The sequence below is a fragment of the Pristiophorus japonicus genome, chromosome 1 (genome assembly GCF_044704955.1).
Source record: "Pristiophorus japonicus isolate sPriJap1 chromosome 1, sPriJap1.hap1, whole genome shotgun sequence".
Classification (NCBI taxonomy): Eukaryota; Metazoa; Chordata; class Chondrichthyes; family Pristiophoridae; genus Pristiophorus; species Pristiophorus japonicus.
In genome coordinates this window covers 338,958,780-338,972,434 of record NC_091977.1, presented here as the reverse complement: position 1 = coordinate 338,972,434, position 13,655 = coordinate 338,958,780, and the positions used below count along the sequence as shown (strand labels likewise).

Sequence of the window (13,655 nt, the reverse complement as noted above, 5' to 3'; positions counted from 1 at the left end):
AGTTTCTCCTCATCTCAGTCCTAAATGGCTTACCTCTTATTCTTAGACTGTGACCCCTGGTTCTGGAACTCCTCAGCAATGGGAACATTCTTCCTGCCTCTAACCTGTCGAATCCTGTCAGAATTTTATATGTTTCTCTGAGATCCCCTCTCATTCTTCTTAACTCCTGTGGATACAAGCCCGGTTAATCCAGTCTTTCCTCATATGTCAGTCCTGCCATCCCGGGAATCAATCTGGTGAACCTTCACTATACTCCCTCAATAGCAAGAACGTCCTTCCTCAGATTAGGAGACCAAAACTGAACACAATATTCCAGGTATGACCTCACCAAGGCTCTGTACAACAGTAAGACCTCTCTGCTCCTATACTCAAATCCTCGAGCTATGAAGGCCAACATGCCATTTGCCTTCTTCACCGCCTGCTGTACCTGCATGCCAACTTTCAATGACTGATGTACCATGACACCCAGGTCTCATTGCACCTCTCCTTTTCCTAATCTGTCACCATTCAGATAATATTCTGTCTTCCTGTTTTTGCCACCAAAGTGGATAACCTCACATTTATCCACATTATACTGCATCTGCCATGCATTTTGTCCACTCACCTAACCTGTCCAAGTCACCCTGCAGCCTCTTAGCATCCTCCTCACAGCACACACCGCCACCCAGTTTAGTGTCGTCTGCAAACTTGGAGATATTACATTCAATTCCTTCATTTAAATCACTGATGTATATTATAAATAGCTGGGGTCCCAGCACTGAACCCTGCGGCACCCCACTGGTCACTGCCTGCCATTCTGAAAAGGACCCGTTTATTCCGACTCTCTGCTTCCTGTCTGCCAACCAGTTTTCTGTCCACGTCAATATATTACCCCCAATACCATGTGCTTTAATTTTGCACACCAATCTCTTGTGTGGGACCTTGTCAAAAGCCTTTTGAAAATCCAAATACACCACATCCACTGTTTCTCCCTTGTCCACTCTCCTAGTTACATCCTCAAAAAATTCTATTAACAACGTTTTGGGCAGGAGAAGTTCATTAACCCTACCTTTTCAAGCCTCCTATTTGTTTGCTTACTGTGATTCTGGAATTGATAAGTTCAAAATCCCTTTCTGAGCAGAAATTCACCTAATTTTTAAAACCTGTGTTGCTTCACAATTCTATCAGCCTCTTACTGAAGAAAGGTTGCCAAAGATTCTCTCTCTTTTTCTCACCCTTACCTTTAAACCATGTCTCCTGATTCTTAAACTTTCTGCCTAACAGGGGAACTTTCCTGGATCTAATTACTCTATACCTGTGAAAATCTTAGAAATCAGTTCAGCGTCCTTCCCATTCTGACGAGAATGAAGTCCCAGGATAGATTATCTTTCCTCGTATTCTCAGTTAAGACTGCCAAGTTCAGGGATTGGTTACTATACTTCCTCCTGTAATTCTACACTTTTCCCTATAATAGAGCTGAAAACTGAAAACTGACGTGGCCTCACCAAGGTCAGATACATCTTCAACAGTATACTTTTAACTCACATCCTTGGCTTATACATCAACATTTTATTTGCTTCCTTCGAACACTGAACCAATGTTTTTAACATCCTGTCCATCAAAACCCCAATATCACTTTTCTGCTCGGTTACGTCAAGCATGCTGCCATTTAGAATGTAATCTACATTCTTATTTCTTCTACCAAATCTCATACTTCCCTCATCAGTGTTGACCTCCATCTACCATGTTTGTTGCCTATTGACCTACCCTATTCAGATTTCTTTGGATTAAAAGAGAATGTCCTTGGGTCAAGTACAGAATCTAATTGGTTGGAGTTAAGAAACAATACAGGAGATTATTATGCTATTTGATGTATATTATAGGTGGGAAGGAGATAGAGGAGCAGATTTGCAAAGAAATTACTGAGAGGTGAAAGAACTATAGAGTAGTGATAATGGGAGAATTTAACTAACCCAATATTGAATGGGACAGTCATTACGTTAAGGGCAGAAATTTCTGAAGGGTATTCAGGAGAATTTTCTTGATCAGTATGTTTCCTGCTCAATGAGGAAGGAGGTATTGCATCTAGTCCTGGGGAATGAAATGGGTCAAGTGAAGGAGCACCTCGGGAAGGTTTAGATTAGTTATGGAGAAGAACAAGGCGAAATCTAGAATAAAAATACTTAACTGGAGGAGGGCTAATTTCATCGAATTGAGGAGGGATCTGGCCTGGGTAAATTGGAGTCAAAGACTGGCAGGCAGAAATGTAGTGGACCAATGGGTGGCCTTTAAAGAGGAGGTGGTTTGGGAACAGTCGAGGTACATTCCCACAAGGAGGAAAGCCAGAGCTCCCTGGATGATGAAGTAGTTGGAGAGCAGGATGAAGCAGAAAATGGAGGAGTATGGCAGATATTAACTTGATAATACAAGGGAGAGTCAGACTGAATGTAAGAATGGAAGCTTTTAGAAACAATAATCTGGAGAAAATAACAGCTACAAGCATGGACTAATAAAGGAGAGCCATTACAGATTTGTTAAGGGTAAATCGAGGTTGACTAACTTGATTGGGTTTTCTGATGAGGTAACAGAGAGGGTGGACAAGTTGATGTGTATATGGATTTTCAAAAGGTGTTTGATAAAGTACCACATATTAGATTTGTTAGCAAAATTGAAGTACATGAAATAAAAAGGGCAGTAGCAGCATGGATATAAAATTGGCTAAGGGATAGAAAACCAAGAATTGGGGTGAATAGTTGTTTTTCAAACTGGAGGGAGTTGTACAGAAGAGTTCCTCCAAGGTTCAGTACTTAGGACCACTGCTGTTTTTGATGTACAGTAATGACTTGGATTTGTGGGTACAGGGCACAATTTCAAAATTTGCAGATGACACCAAACTTCGAAGTGTAGTAAATATTGAGGAAGATAGCAATAGACTTAAAGAAAACCTAGGCATGTTAGTGGAATGGGCTGACACATAGCAGATGAAATTCAATGTAGCAAAGTGTGAGGTGATCCATTTTGGTAGGACAAATGAAGAGAGACAATACATACTAAATGGTGCAGGAAGAGAGAAACCTGAGGGTGCTTGTGCACAAATCTTTGAAGGTGGTTGGACAGGTTAACAAAGCAGTTAATACAGGATATGGGATCCTTGGCTTTATAAATAGAGGCATATACAGGTACAACGTCTGGAATCCTCTGGACCGAATCCGTGCTGGATTGTTTTTTCCAGATTTTAAACAAGAAAATCAATCGTCTGAAATCCGGAATGCTCGACCGAATCCGTGCTGGATTTCGGACCTCGCCAATTCCCGCCAATCGCGGATTCATGCAAGTACTCCGCTCCCCGCTGATCCTCTGCTCACCGATTCCCTCGCTACTCGCCGATTCACGCGGGTCCTCTGCTCCTCGCCGATTCACGCGGGTCCTCCGCTCCTCGCCGATTCACGCGGGTCCTCCGCTCCTCGCCGATTCACCCGGGTCCTCCGCTCCTCGCCGATTCACCCGGGTCCTCCGCTCCTCGCCGATTCACCCGGGTCCTCCGCTCCTCGCCGATTCACGCGGGTCCTCCGCTCCTCGCCGATTCACGCGGGTCCTCTGCTCCTCGCCGATTCACGCGGGTCCTCCGCTCCTCGCCGATTCACGCGGGTCCTCCGCTCCTCGCCGATTCACGCGGGTCCTCCGCTCCTCGCCGATTCACGCGGGTCCTCCGCTCCTCGCCGATTCACCCGGGTCCTCCGCTCCTCGCCGATTCACGCGGGTCCTCCGCTCCTCGCCGATTCACCCGGGTCCTCCGCTCCTCGCCGATTCACCCGGGTCCTCCGCTCCTCGCCGATTCACCCGGGTCCTCCGCTCCTCGCCAATTCACGCGGGTCCTCTGCTCCTCGCCGATTCACTCGGGTCCTCCGCTCCTCGCCGATTCACGCGGGTCCTCTGCTCCTCGCCAATCCTCTGCTCACCGATTCCCTCGCCACTCGCCGATTCACCCGGGTCCTCCGCTCCTCGCCGATTCACGCGGGTCCTCTGCTCCTCGCCAATCCTCTGCTCACCGATTCCCTCATCACTCGCCGATTCACGCGGGTCCTCCGCTCCTCGCCGATTCACGCGGGTCCTCCGCTCCTCGCCGATTCACGCGGGTCCTCCGCTCCTCGCCGATTCACGCGGGTCCTCCGCTCCTCGCCGATTCACGCGGGTCCTCCGCTCCTCGCCGATTCACCCGGGTCCTCTGCTCCTCGCCGATTCACGCGGGTCCTCCGCTCCTCGCCGATTCACGCGGGTCCTCCGCTCCTCGCCGATTCACGCGGGTCCTCCGCTCCTCGCCGATTCACGCGGGTCCTCTGCTCCTCGCCGATTCACGCGGGTCCTCCGCTCCTCGCCGATTCACCCCGGTCCTCCGCTCCTCGCCGATTCACCCGGGTCCTCCGCTCCTCGCCGATTCACGCGGGTCCTCCGCTCCTCGCCGATTCACGCGGGTCCTCCGCTCCTCGCCGATTCACGCGGGTCCTCCGCTCCTCGCCGATTCACGCGGGTCCTCCGCTCCTCGCCGATTCACGCGGGTCCTCCGCTCCTCGCCGATTCACGCGGGTCCTCCGCTCCTCGCCGATTCACGCGGGTCCTCTGCTCCTCGCCGATTCACGCAGATCCTCCGCTCCTCGCCGATTCACGCAGATCCTCCGCTCCTCGCCAATTCTCGCAGGTACTCCGGTCCTCGCTGATTCCTGCTGATCCTCTGCTCACCGATTCCCTCTACTCGCCAATTCATGCCGCCCACAGCATTGCATTTTTTAAACCTGTTTCCTCATTCTTCGCTGCCTGATGTCACCATCTTAGCCGCCTCAAAATTTCCGGTTTTCATAAAATAATTCTGGATGATTCCATGCAAAATGTCTGTTTTTCGGAGTGCCGGATTCAATACGTTGTACCTGTAGTACAAAAGCCAGGAAGTTATGCTAAACCTGTATAAAACATTAGTTCGGCCCCAGCTGGTATATTATGTTCAATTCTGAGCTCCACACTTTAGGAAGGATGTCAAGGCTTTGGAGAGGGTAGAGAAGTGATTTACGAGAATGGTTCCAGAGATGAGAGGCTACAGTTACATGCGTAGACTGGAGAAGCTGGAGTGGTTCTCCTTAGAACAGAGAAGGTGAAGAGAAGATTTGATAAAGCAGTTTAAAATCATTAAGGGTTTAGATAGAGTAAAGAGGGAGAAACTGTTTCCAATGGCTGAAGGCTCGATAACCAGAGGGCCCAGATTCAAGATGATTTTCAAAAGAAGCAGAGGAGGCATGAGGAAAATCTTTTACACAACGAGTGGTTAGGATTTGGAATGAACTGTCTTGAGGGTGGTGGATACAGATTCAGTAGTAGCCTTCAAAGGGGAATTGGATAAATACTTGAAGGAGAAGAAAAAGGATACAGGGGAGTGAGACTAACTGAATTGCCTTTCGAAAGACCCGGTGCAGACTCGATGGGCCCAAATGGCCCCCTTTACTATACTATGTACTTTACTATTCTGTGATTCGAACACATTGGTTAGTATCATTGGCCATTGCACTCAAATTTATGTCTTTTGAAAACTTGGCTAATATATTTATAAACAACTCCAGCAGCTCCACTGGTGGGAGGATGTAATTTTAGTGTGACCATTTAAATAGTCAATTTTTATTAGACATAGAAACTAATAATAGAAAAGTTGTGTTCAGGTGCAAAATTGATAGATTATAAACACTGCTGACCCTTCTGAGTCACTGTCAACTGGTTTATGAGTGTACAGAAAAGGATGGGAAGATATTAACTGATTCATCCAGCCTCTCCCATCCAGTATGGTTAAACCTTAATGCCTCATCAACTGCTGGTGGGAAATTCTTCTCACCCTCAAAAGGCAATCAAGCAAGCTCCAGGAGACTACAGTAACAGATACCACAAGTCACAGCTAACCCATTTACCTTCTATAAATTGAGATGTCTTCCACTTCTCGGAACTCTTTCAGCTCCTTTTTGAAGGCCTATCGAGAATCCATACCACACATTCTGGCAATCGATGACTATGTGAAAAGGAGTACCCCCTGGCATCTAAGCTAACTCTCTGATTTTGTATTTTGACTGATGCACCTTAGCCCTTCCCTCCCTATCTAACTCAAATAACCTATTCACCTGAACAGAATCAATTTCCTTCATTTTAAAGACCTCAATCACATTTCCTGGAAGTCTGTGCTTACCCTATGTAAAAAAAAAAGAGAGCCCACTCAAACTTGCCCCACACACCATTACCCCTTGTCTGCCTTTTAGCCGCACATCAATCCATCTTCATATTTTGCAATTTGTTTCATGGGTGCATACCTGGTAAATCTGTGATATGTGGAACAGCATGAAATGCCTTCCTGGAATCCAGAAGCGCCACTTTCTTTACGCAATGAGTTGGAGCATGGAATGCAGTGTTTGGGGCAATGACCACTTTTAAGTCAAAATTGGATAAATATTTGAAGCAGAAGAAAATAGAGCTATGGAGAGAGAGTGAGATGTTAGAATTAGTTTTGGATTGCTTTAGTCAAGAACTAGCACAGACACAAAGGGCCAATGACCTTCAGCTGTGCTATAAACTTCTGGGATTCTAATTTTCAAATCACCACTTATTCTTTCATTGTTCAAATAAAAACAGCAAGGATTTCTTCATATTTGTATTTTCTCACACCAGGTAACATGCTTGTTATTCGACAATGTATCCTCTGTTGCCTCAACATCCTTCCTACAGTTTGTAGGTTTTTTTAGTTCATCATTACATCTTAACTTTTATATTCTGTACCTCTTCCATAAAACCCAGTATTTCATTAGCTTTTTTATCCACTTTGGGTGCTGCTTTAATGTCTTGTGATCCTAAACTCCATGTTGCTGAACCCCCATACTTTTCCCCCACTGAATCAAATTACTTTATTTATACAAGGGTACGGTAGCATACTGGTTATGTTACTGGACTAGTAATCCAGAGGCCTAGATTAATGATCTGGAGACATGAGTTCAAATCCCACCATGGCATCTGGGGAATTTAAATTCAGTTAATTGATAAATCTAGAACAAAACACTAGTATCAATAATGGTGACTGTGAAATTTCTGAATTGTCGTTAAAAACCCATCCGATTCACTGATGCCCTTTCGGGAAGGAAATCTGCCATCCTTACCTGGTCTGGCCTATATGTGGTTGACTCTTAACTGCCCTCTGGAATGGCATAACAAGCCACTCAGTTGTAGCAAACTGCTACAAATAAATATACTGTGGATGTTCCAAGGACAATTAGGGATGGTCAATAAATGCTGGCCTTCCCAGCGACACCCAGCGTGGGAAGTTGCAAGCAAAACTTTTTCTGCTATATTTAGTGGGTATCTAATGGGTAAGTAATAGAAATTCACACCCTTCATGTGTTTTAATACCGAGTCTCTCAACAATGTACCAGTATAGCAAAGCTTGTGGAGGAGCAAGGCAAATCAGACAGCAATTTCCGGACTTCCGCGTTTTACTGTGCAAGTGCCGTCACCAGAAGTTGTTGTCCAATTTAATCCAAAATAACAATGAGCGTTGATAGACTCACTGTTATTCTTAGTGCAAAGTTCAGGCCACTATATACAGTTCAAATTTAACTTATTCATTGTAGTGTGTTAAACCAGCTCCCATTTCTAAAAGTCTGTCAGGCCTTTTCAAGGAACTAGTTGTTTGTCCCATGTATATCACTCTTTTCCCCCTTCCTTACTAATTTCTCCAATTCAGATATTGGCTTAACAATCCTTACAATGGTTTGGACAATTCATCTAACGGTTGCCTTTATTCATGCATTTTCCATGGTATTGGGTGTGTTTCTTGCTTATTTAATAAAAGCTATTATGCTCATTTCTCCTGGATCTGTAGTATTCCTCGCCTCGCACTGGCATCTTCTGAAAGTTGGCTGGTGATGCATTCACTTAACATGTGGGTGAGTGATACTTTTTGTTTGTCTTGTTTTTTGTCAGCTTTTTGTAACATAACAAAGCTATCCTAACACATCGATGCTAAGTGTTTTAAAGCTATTCGACTAACAAATTGATAAATGTTTTATAGCTCATCTATCTAGGCATTGCCATTGACTAACAATCACACAGGAAAATCTGGAAAGAGAAAAGGGCATTCAACCATTGAGTCCATTCCTTCCACAGCCCTCAGAGTTTACCTTACTATGGATTGCACTTTACCAAGAATTAAAATGTCCAGGAAACAAATGTGTACTTTAACTAAATTTTTTTTAAATGGGATGACTAAATAGCAACACCTAGATTGAGGTATTGTTGGCTGTAAAAATATATTATATTTTAATGATGATCAAGTTCACATTTTTTGTAAGTTATCTGTTAACACATTAAAATTACACAGTTTATATATGTACATACTAAAACCTTCAACTCAATTAGTTTGGTGCCATGAGCAGATTGCAAAATGAATTCATTCACATAATGGTATAATTCTCAGACCTCAGGTTTATTTGCTTTCAGTTTATAGTCCATTTATCTCTTCATGGGTCAGGAGCCTCATGCAGACAATTTCACTGCAACATAAACTTCTCTGAAGTACTACTAGATTTGAAAAATGCACAACGATTGTAATGTACATCATTATTCAGGCCCTCTATGGTGAACAGGTTGAAGATTTGCTGAGAAAAATATCTAGAACATGGAGGTGGATTGTGACATGGTTATATCGTGAAACTCTCAGCCTCAGGATTTCGGTTGTCCTGTCGAGGAGTTGAAAGAGGCCTGGTCTCCTGCTCGGTTCCAGCCAGGTTATGCTTGAACTGTATAAAACACTAGGTCACAGCTAGAGTACTGCATGTTAAGGTCACCACATTACAAGAACAAATACTTTGGTTCTGTCTTCACGAAGGTATACACAAATAACCTTCTGGAAGTACGAGGGGACTGAGGGTCTAGTGAGAAGGAGGAACTGAAGGATATCCTTATTCGGTGGAAAATTGTGTTAGGGAAATTGAAGGGATTGAAGGCCGATAAATCCCCGGGGCCTGATAGTCTGCATCTCAGAATACTTAAGGAAGTGGCCCTAGAAATAGTGGATGCATTGGTGATCATTTTCCAACAGTCAATCGACTCTGGATCAGTTCCTATGGACTGGAGGGTAGCTAATGTAACATCACTTTTTTAAAAAGGAGGTAGAGAGAAAACGGGTTAGCCTGACATCAGTTGTGGGGAAAATGTTGGAATCAGTTATTAAAGATGAAATAACAGCGAATTTGGAAAGCAGTGACAGGATCGGTCCAAGTCAACATGGATTTATGAAAGGAAAATCATGCTTGACAAATCTTCTGGAATTTTTTGAGGATGTAACTAGTAGAGTGGACAAGGGCGAACTAGTAGATGTGGTGTATTTGGACTTTCAAAAGGCTTTTGACAAGGTCCCACACAAGAGATTGGTGTCTAAAATTAAAGCACATGGTATTGGGGGTAATGTACTGATGTGGATAGAGAACTGGTTGGCATTCAGGAAGCAGAGAGTCCTGCACCTATTTTCTATGTTCCTATATAAGATGTGATTGCAGTAGAGAGGGTACAGAGGAGATTTATGAGGATGTTGCCTGGACTGGAGAATTTTAGCTATGAGGAAAGATTAGAGATGCTGGGGTTGTTACTTTGGAACAAAGGAGGCTGAGGGGAGACGTTATTGACGTGTATAAAATTATGAGTGGCCTAGATAGAGTAGATAGGACAAACCTATTTCCCTTAGCAGAGGGGTCAGCAACCAGGGGGCATAGTAATTGGTAGAAGGCTTAGAGGGGATTGGAGGCGAAATTTCTCCACCCAGAGGGTGGTGGGGGCCTGGAACTCTCTGCCTGAAAATGTGGCAGAGGCAGAAACCCTCACCACATTTAAAAAGTACTTGGATGTGCACTTAAAGTGCCGTAACCTACAGGGCTACAGACCAAGAGCTGGAAAGTGGGATTCGGCTGGATAGCTCTTTGTTTGGCCGGCGTAGACATGATGGGCCGAAATGGTCTCTTTCTGTGCTGTAAATTTCTATGATTCTACGCTCTCTCTCTCTCTCTCTCTCTCTCTCTCTCTCGTGAGGGATTGAATTAAGCCCACCAAGAAGGGTAGACTATCATACATAAAGCTTCAGTCTCTAAATGGAGACATATGTTGGTTCTACTTGTTGGTTACTTGTGTTTATCCTAGTTATATGAGGAAGATGTTTTTATTTCAAAGAGCGATTCCATGCTCTGACCCTACCAGTGGAGAAGGGCACCTTGGGAAGTTACAAGCTTTGCAGTTGTGTTTCCTGAGAGGAGGTTCCTTTTGGGAACATTACATCCTTTGTTTACATTCAGTAGTGTCTCCAATATAACACTCCTTTCTTTAATTGATATGCAGTTCAAGTCAATTCTAACAGTTGTTTGTAATTCCTTTTTCAGTTTCTATGGAGATTATGATTACAGCATCTAATTGAACAAAGATATTTTGGCATCTGGCATTTCTCTGTCAAGGGCTGTGAAATGACTGTCCTCGGGTCTCAACTCAAGGCTGCTGCTTCCCTCACCCCACCCTCAAAATATATAAAAATATTCTAGGATTAGATTTATGCCAGTGCAGTGGGGGAGTTTTTCCCCGCCTGAAATCTTCAAATTAAGCTGATTACATTTTTGAAGACTGCAGTAAAACAACCTAATTCATCATCCACAATTGGCAGTGCACTGAGAAACACTTATATTTAAAAACAAACCAAAAGGAAAAAGAAATTATGGGGAAAGAGCTCTCAGTTCAGATAGCCTTCAATTGCTGCGAAAAAGCCATCAAAGACACATATTACCCAGTTTGAAATATCTTCAACTTTGTAATTTTTGCAAATGGACTTTTTCCGTTCTTTGGCCACACTAATGACAAACATTACCTCGATGCTCTATGTGCATCTTGGAGTGGCTCTGTGTGCTTTAGCAGAAGCTGACACTTCAGACAGGATGGGGAAACAATCTGGATCCACCTCATCCTGGGGGAGGAAAAACATTAATGACTAGGTACTGCTGGATAGTCATCTGGTGGAGGGTTTCCAGGCTTGGGTGTTTCTGTACTGCCTCACAAGCTCATCTCGACTGTCCGCTCCAATTGAAGTGAATGCAGCCGCTTGGGACACATGCGTAATTATTATATTTTTGGTTTCTAGATGTTCTATTTTCTCCTTCAGTAGGGATTCGATTATTTTTCCAACCGCAGATGTTACGCTGACTGGTCTGTTCTGTAATTCCCTGAACATGTTCTATCCCCCTTCTTGAATATAGGTATTACGTTAGCTACCTGCCAGTCCTCTGGCATTGCACCTTTTTCGAACAAATTATTAAATGTGTAGTAATGTCTCTATCTCTCCCCGAGATTCTTTTAAAATGCGTGGATGTTGAGGCTCGGTCAATTTTCAGTTAACCTAGTCTCAACAGCTTTAGGGCATGGGTTGGGAATTGATAGAGCCCAGTCTTTAGTTGTTTACATCTTGTGTTGAATTTGGTGATTGATTCCTGGTGCCATCACCAATAAGAAAGCAAGTGCCCCCTTTTAACAGGTCAAAAACTCTGAAACGCAACTTGAACCAAATTTAAATGAAATTCAAATGATACATAATTTTGTTTTGGGGTTGATGAAGCACTCCAGCCCCTCCGGTGCTCACCGTTCGCGGAAAGCCTCAAGCGTACTGGCGGACACTGCATGTTCCATCTCTGGGCACGAACGGAACCATGGAAGAAAGGCAGGCAGTCGGGCAAAACGACCCCATAACCGCCCGCTGCCTGGACTTGTAAATAGTTCCCTTGGCCAGGCCCAGGAGCAGTCCACCAAGGAGGTTCTCCGATCTACCCGCTCCCCTCTGCCCCAGCTGCCCAAGGATCAGGAGCGTGGGACTGAAGTGCAACCAAAAATTGAGGAGCAGCTGCAACCTCACATACTCAACATATACATGGAACACAGACTCCTCCAGGCCGTAGCAATTGCAGGCAGCCTGGGAATCCGTGAATCTCCCCCCCCCCCGCCCCTCACCCTCACTCTTCCCCCCCCCCTCACCCTCACTCTTCCCACCCCCTCACCCTCACTCTTCTCCCCCCCCTCACCCTCACTCTTCCCACCCCCTCACCCTCACTCTTCCCACCCCCCTCACCCTCACTCTTCCCCCCCCCTCACCCTCACTCTTCCCACCCCCTCACCCTCACTCTTCCCACCCCCTCACCCTCACTCTTCCCCCCCTCACCCTCACTCTTCCCCCCCTCACCCTCACTCTTCCTCACCCTCACTCTTCCCCCCCCTCACCTTCACCCTCACTCTTCCCCCCCCCTCACCCTCACTCTTCCCCCCCCTCACCCTCACTCTTCCTCACCCTCACTCTCCCCCCCCCCTCACCCTCACTCTTCCCCCCCCTTCACCCTCACTCTTCCCCCCCCCTCACCCTCACTCTTCCCCCCCCTCACCCTCACTCTTCCCCCCCCTCACCCTCACTCTTCCCCCCCCCTCATCCTCACTCTTCCCCCCCCTCACCCTCACTCTTCCCCCCCCTCACCCTCACTCTTCCCCCCCCTCATCCTCACTCTTCCCCCCCCTCACCCTCACTCTTCCCCCCTCACCCTCACTCTTCCCCCCCCTCACCCTCACTCTTCCCCCCCCTCACCCTCACTCTTCCCCCCCCACCCTCACTCTTCCCCCCCCCCTCACCCTCACTCTTCCTCCCCCCCTCACCCTCACTCTTCCTCCCCCACTCACCCTCACTCTCCCCCCCTCACTCTTTCTTCCCCCTCACTCTTTCTTCCCCCCTCACTCTTTCTTCCCCCCTCACTCTTTCTTCCCCCCTCACTCTTTCTTCCCCCCTCACTCTTTCTTCCCCCCTCACTCTTTCTTCCCCCCTCACTCTTTCTTCCCCCCTCACTCTTTCTTCCCCCCCTCACTCTTTCTTCCCCCCCTCACTCTTTCTTCCCCCCCTCACTCTTTCTTCCCCCCCTCACTCTTTCTTCCCCCCCTCACTCTTTCTTCCCCCCTCACTCTTTCTTCCCCCTCACTCTTTCTTCCCCCTCACTCTTTCTTCCCCCCTCACTCTTTCTCCCCCCCTCACTCTTTCTTCCCCCCCTCACTCTTTCTTCCCCCCCTCACTCTTTCTTCCCCCCCTCACTCTTTCTTTCCCCCCTCACTCTTTCTTCCCCCCTCACTCTTTCTTCCCCCTCACTCTTTCTTCCCCCCTCACTCTTTCTTCCCCTCCTCACTCTTTCTTCCCCTCCTCACTCTTTCCCCTCCCCCCTCACTCTTCCCTCCCCCCCTCACTCTTCCCCTCCCCCCTCACTCTTCCCCTCCCCCCCTCACTCTTCCCCTCCCCCCTCACTCTTCCCCCTCCCCCCCTCACTCTTTCCCCTCCCCCCCTCACTCTTTCCCCTCCCCCCCTCACTCTTTCCCCTCCCCCCCTCACTCTTTCCCCTCCCCCCCTCACTCTTTCCCCTCCCCCCCTCACTCTTTCTCCTCCCCCCTCACTCTTCTCCTCCCCCCCTCACTCTTCTCCTTCCCCCCCCTCACTCTTCTCCCCCCCCTCACTCTTTCCCCCCTTCACTCTTGCCCACCCTCCTCTCACTCTCACTCCCACTTCCCCTCCTCCCCTCCACCCTCCCCTCCCTCCACACCCCCTTCCCCTC

General features: G+C 46.7%; 1 protein-coding gene across 9 annotated transcripts in view; it reads left to right on the top strand.

Moving 5' to 3' along the window:
* The window catches only part of golga4 (golgin A4), a 550,135-nt gene that overhangs the window by 533,951 nt on the left and 2,529 nt on the right, over positions 1–13,655 (top strand). For 8 of the 9 annotated variants that reach the window (XM_070889514.1, XM_070889499.1, XM_070889470.1 and 5 more), the window contains one exon: positions 7,877–7,940. The exons of the other annotated variant lie outside the window; for it this stretch is intronic. In XM_070889514.1, the coding sequence (XP_070745615.1) occupies positions 7,877–7,906 (30 nt within the window). In that variant the 3' untranslated portion in view covers positions 7,907–7,940. The remainder of the gene's footprint in view (positions 1–7,876; positions 7,941–13,655) is intronic. 9 annotated transcript variants of the gene reach the window in all.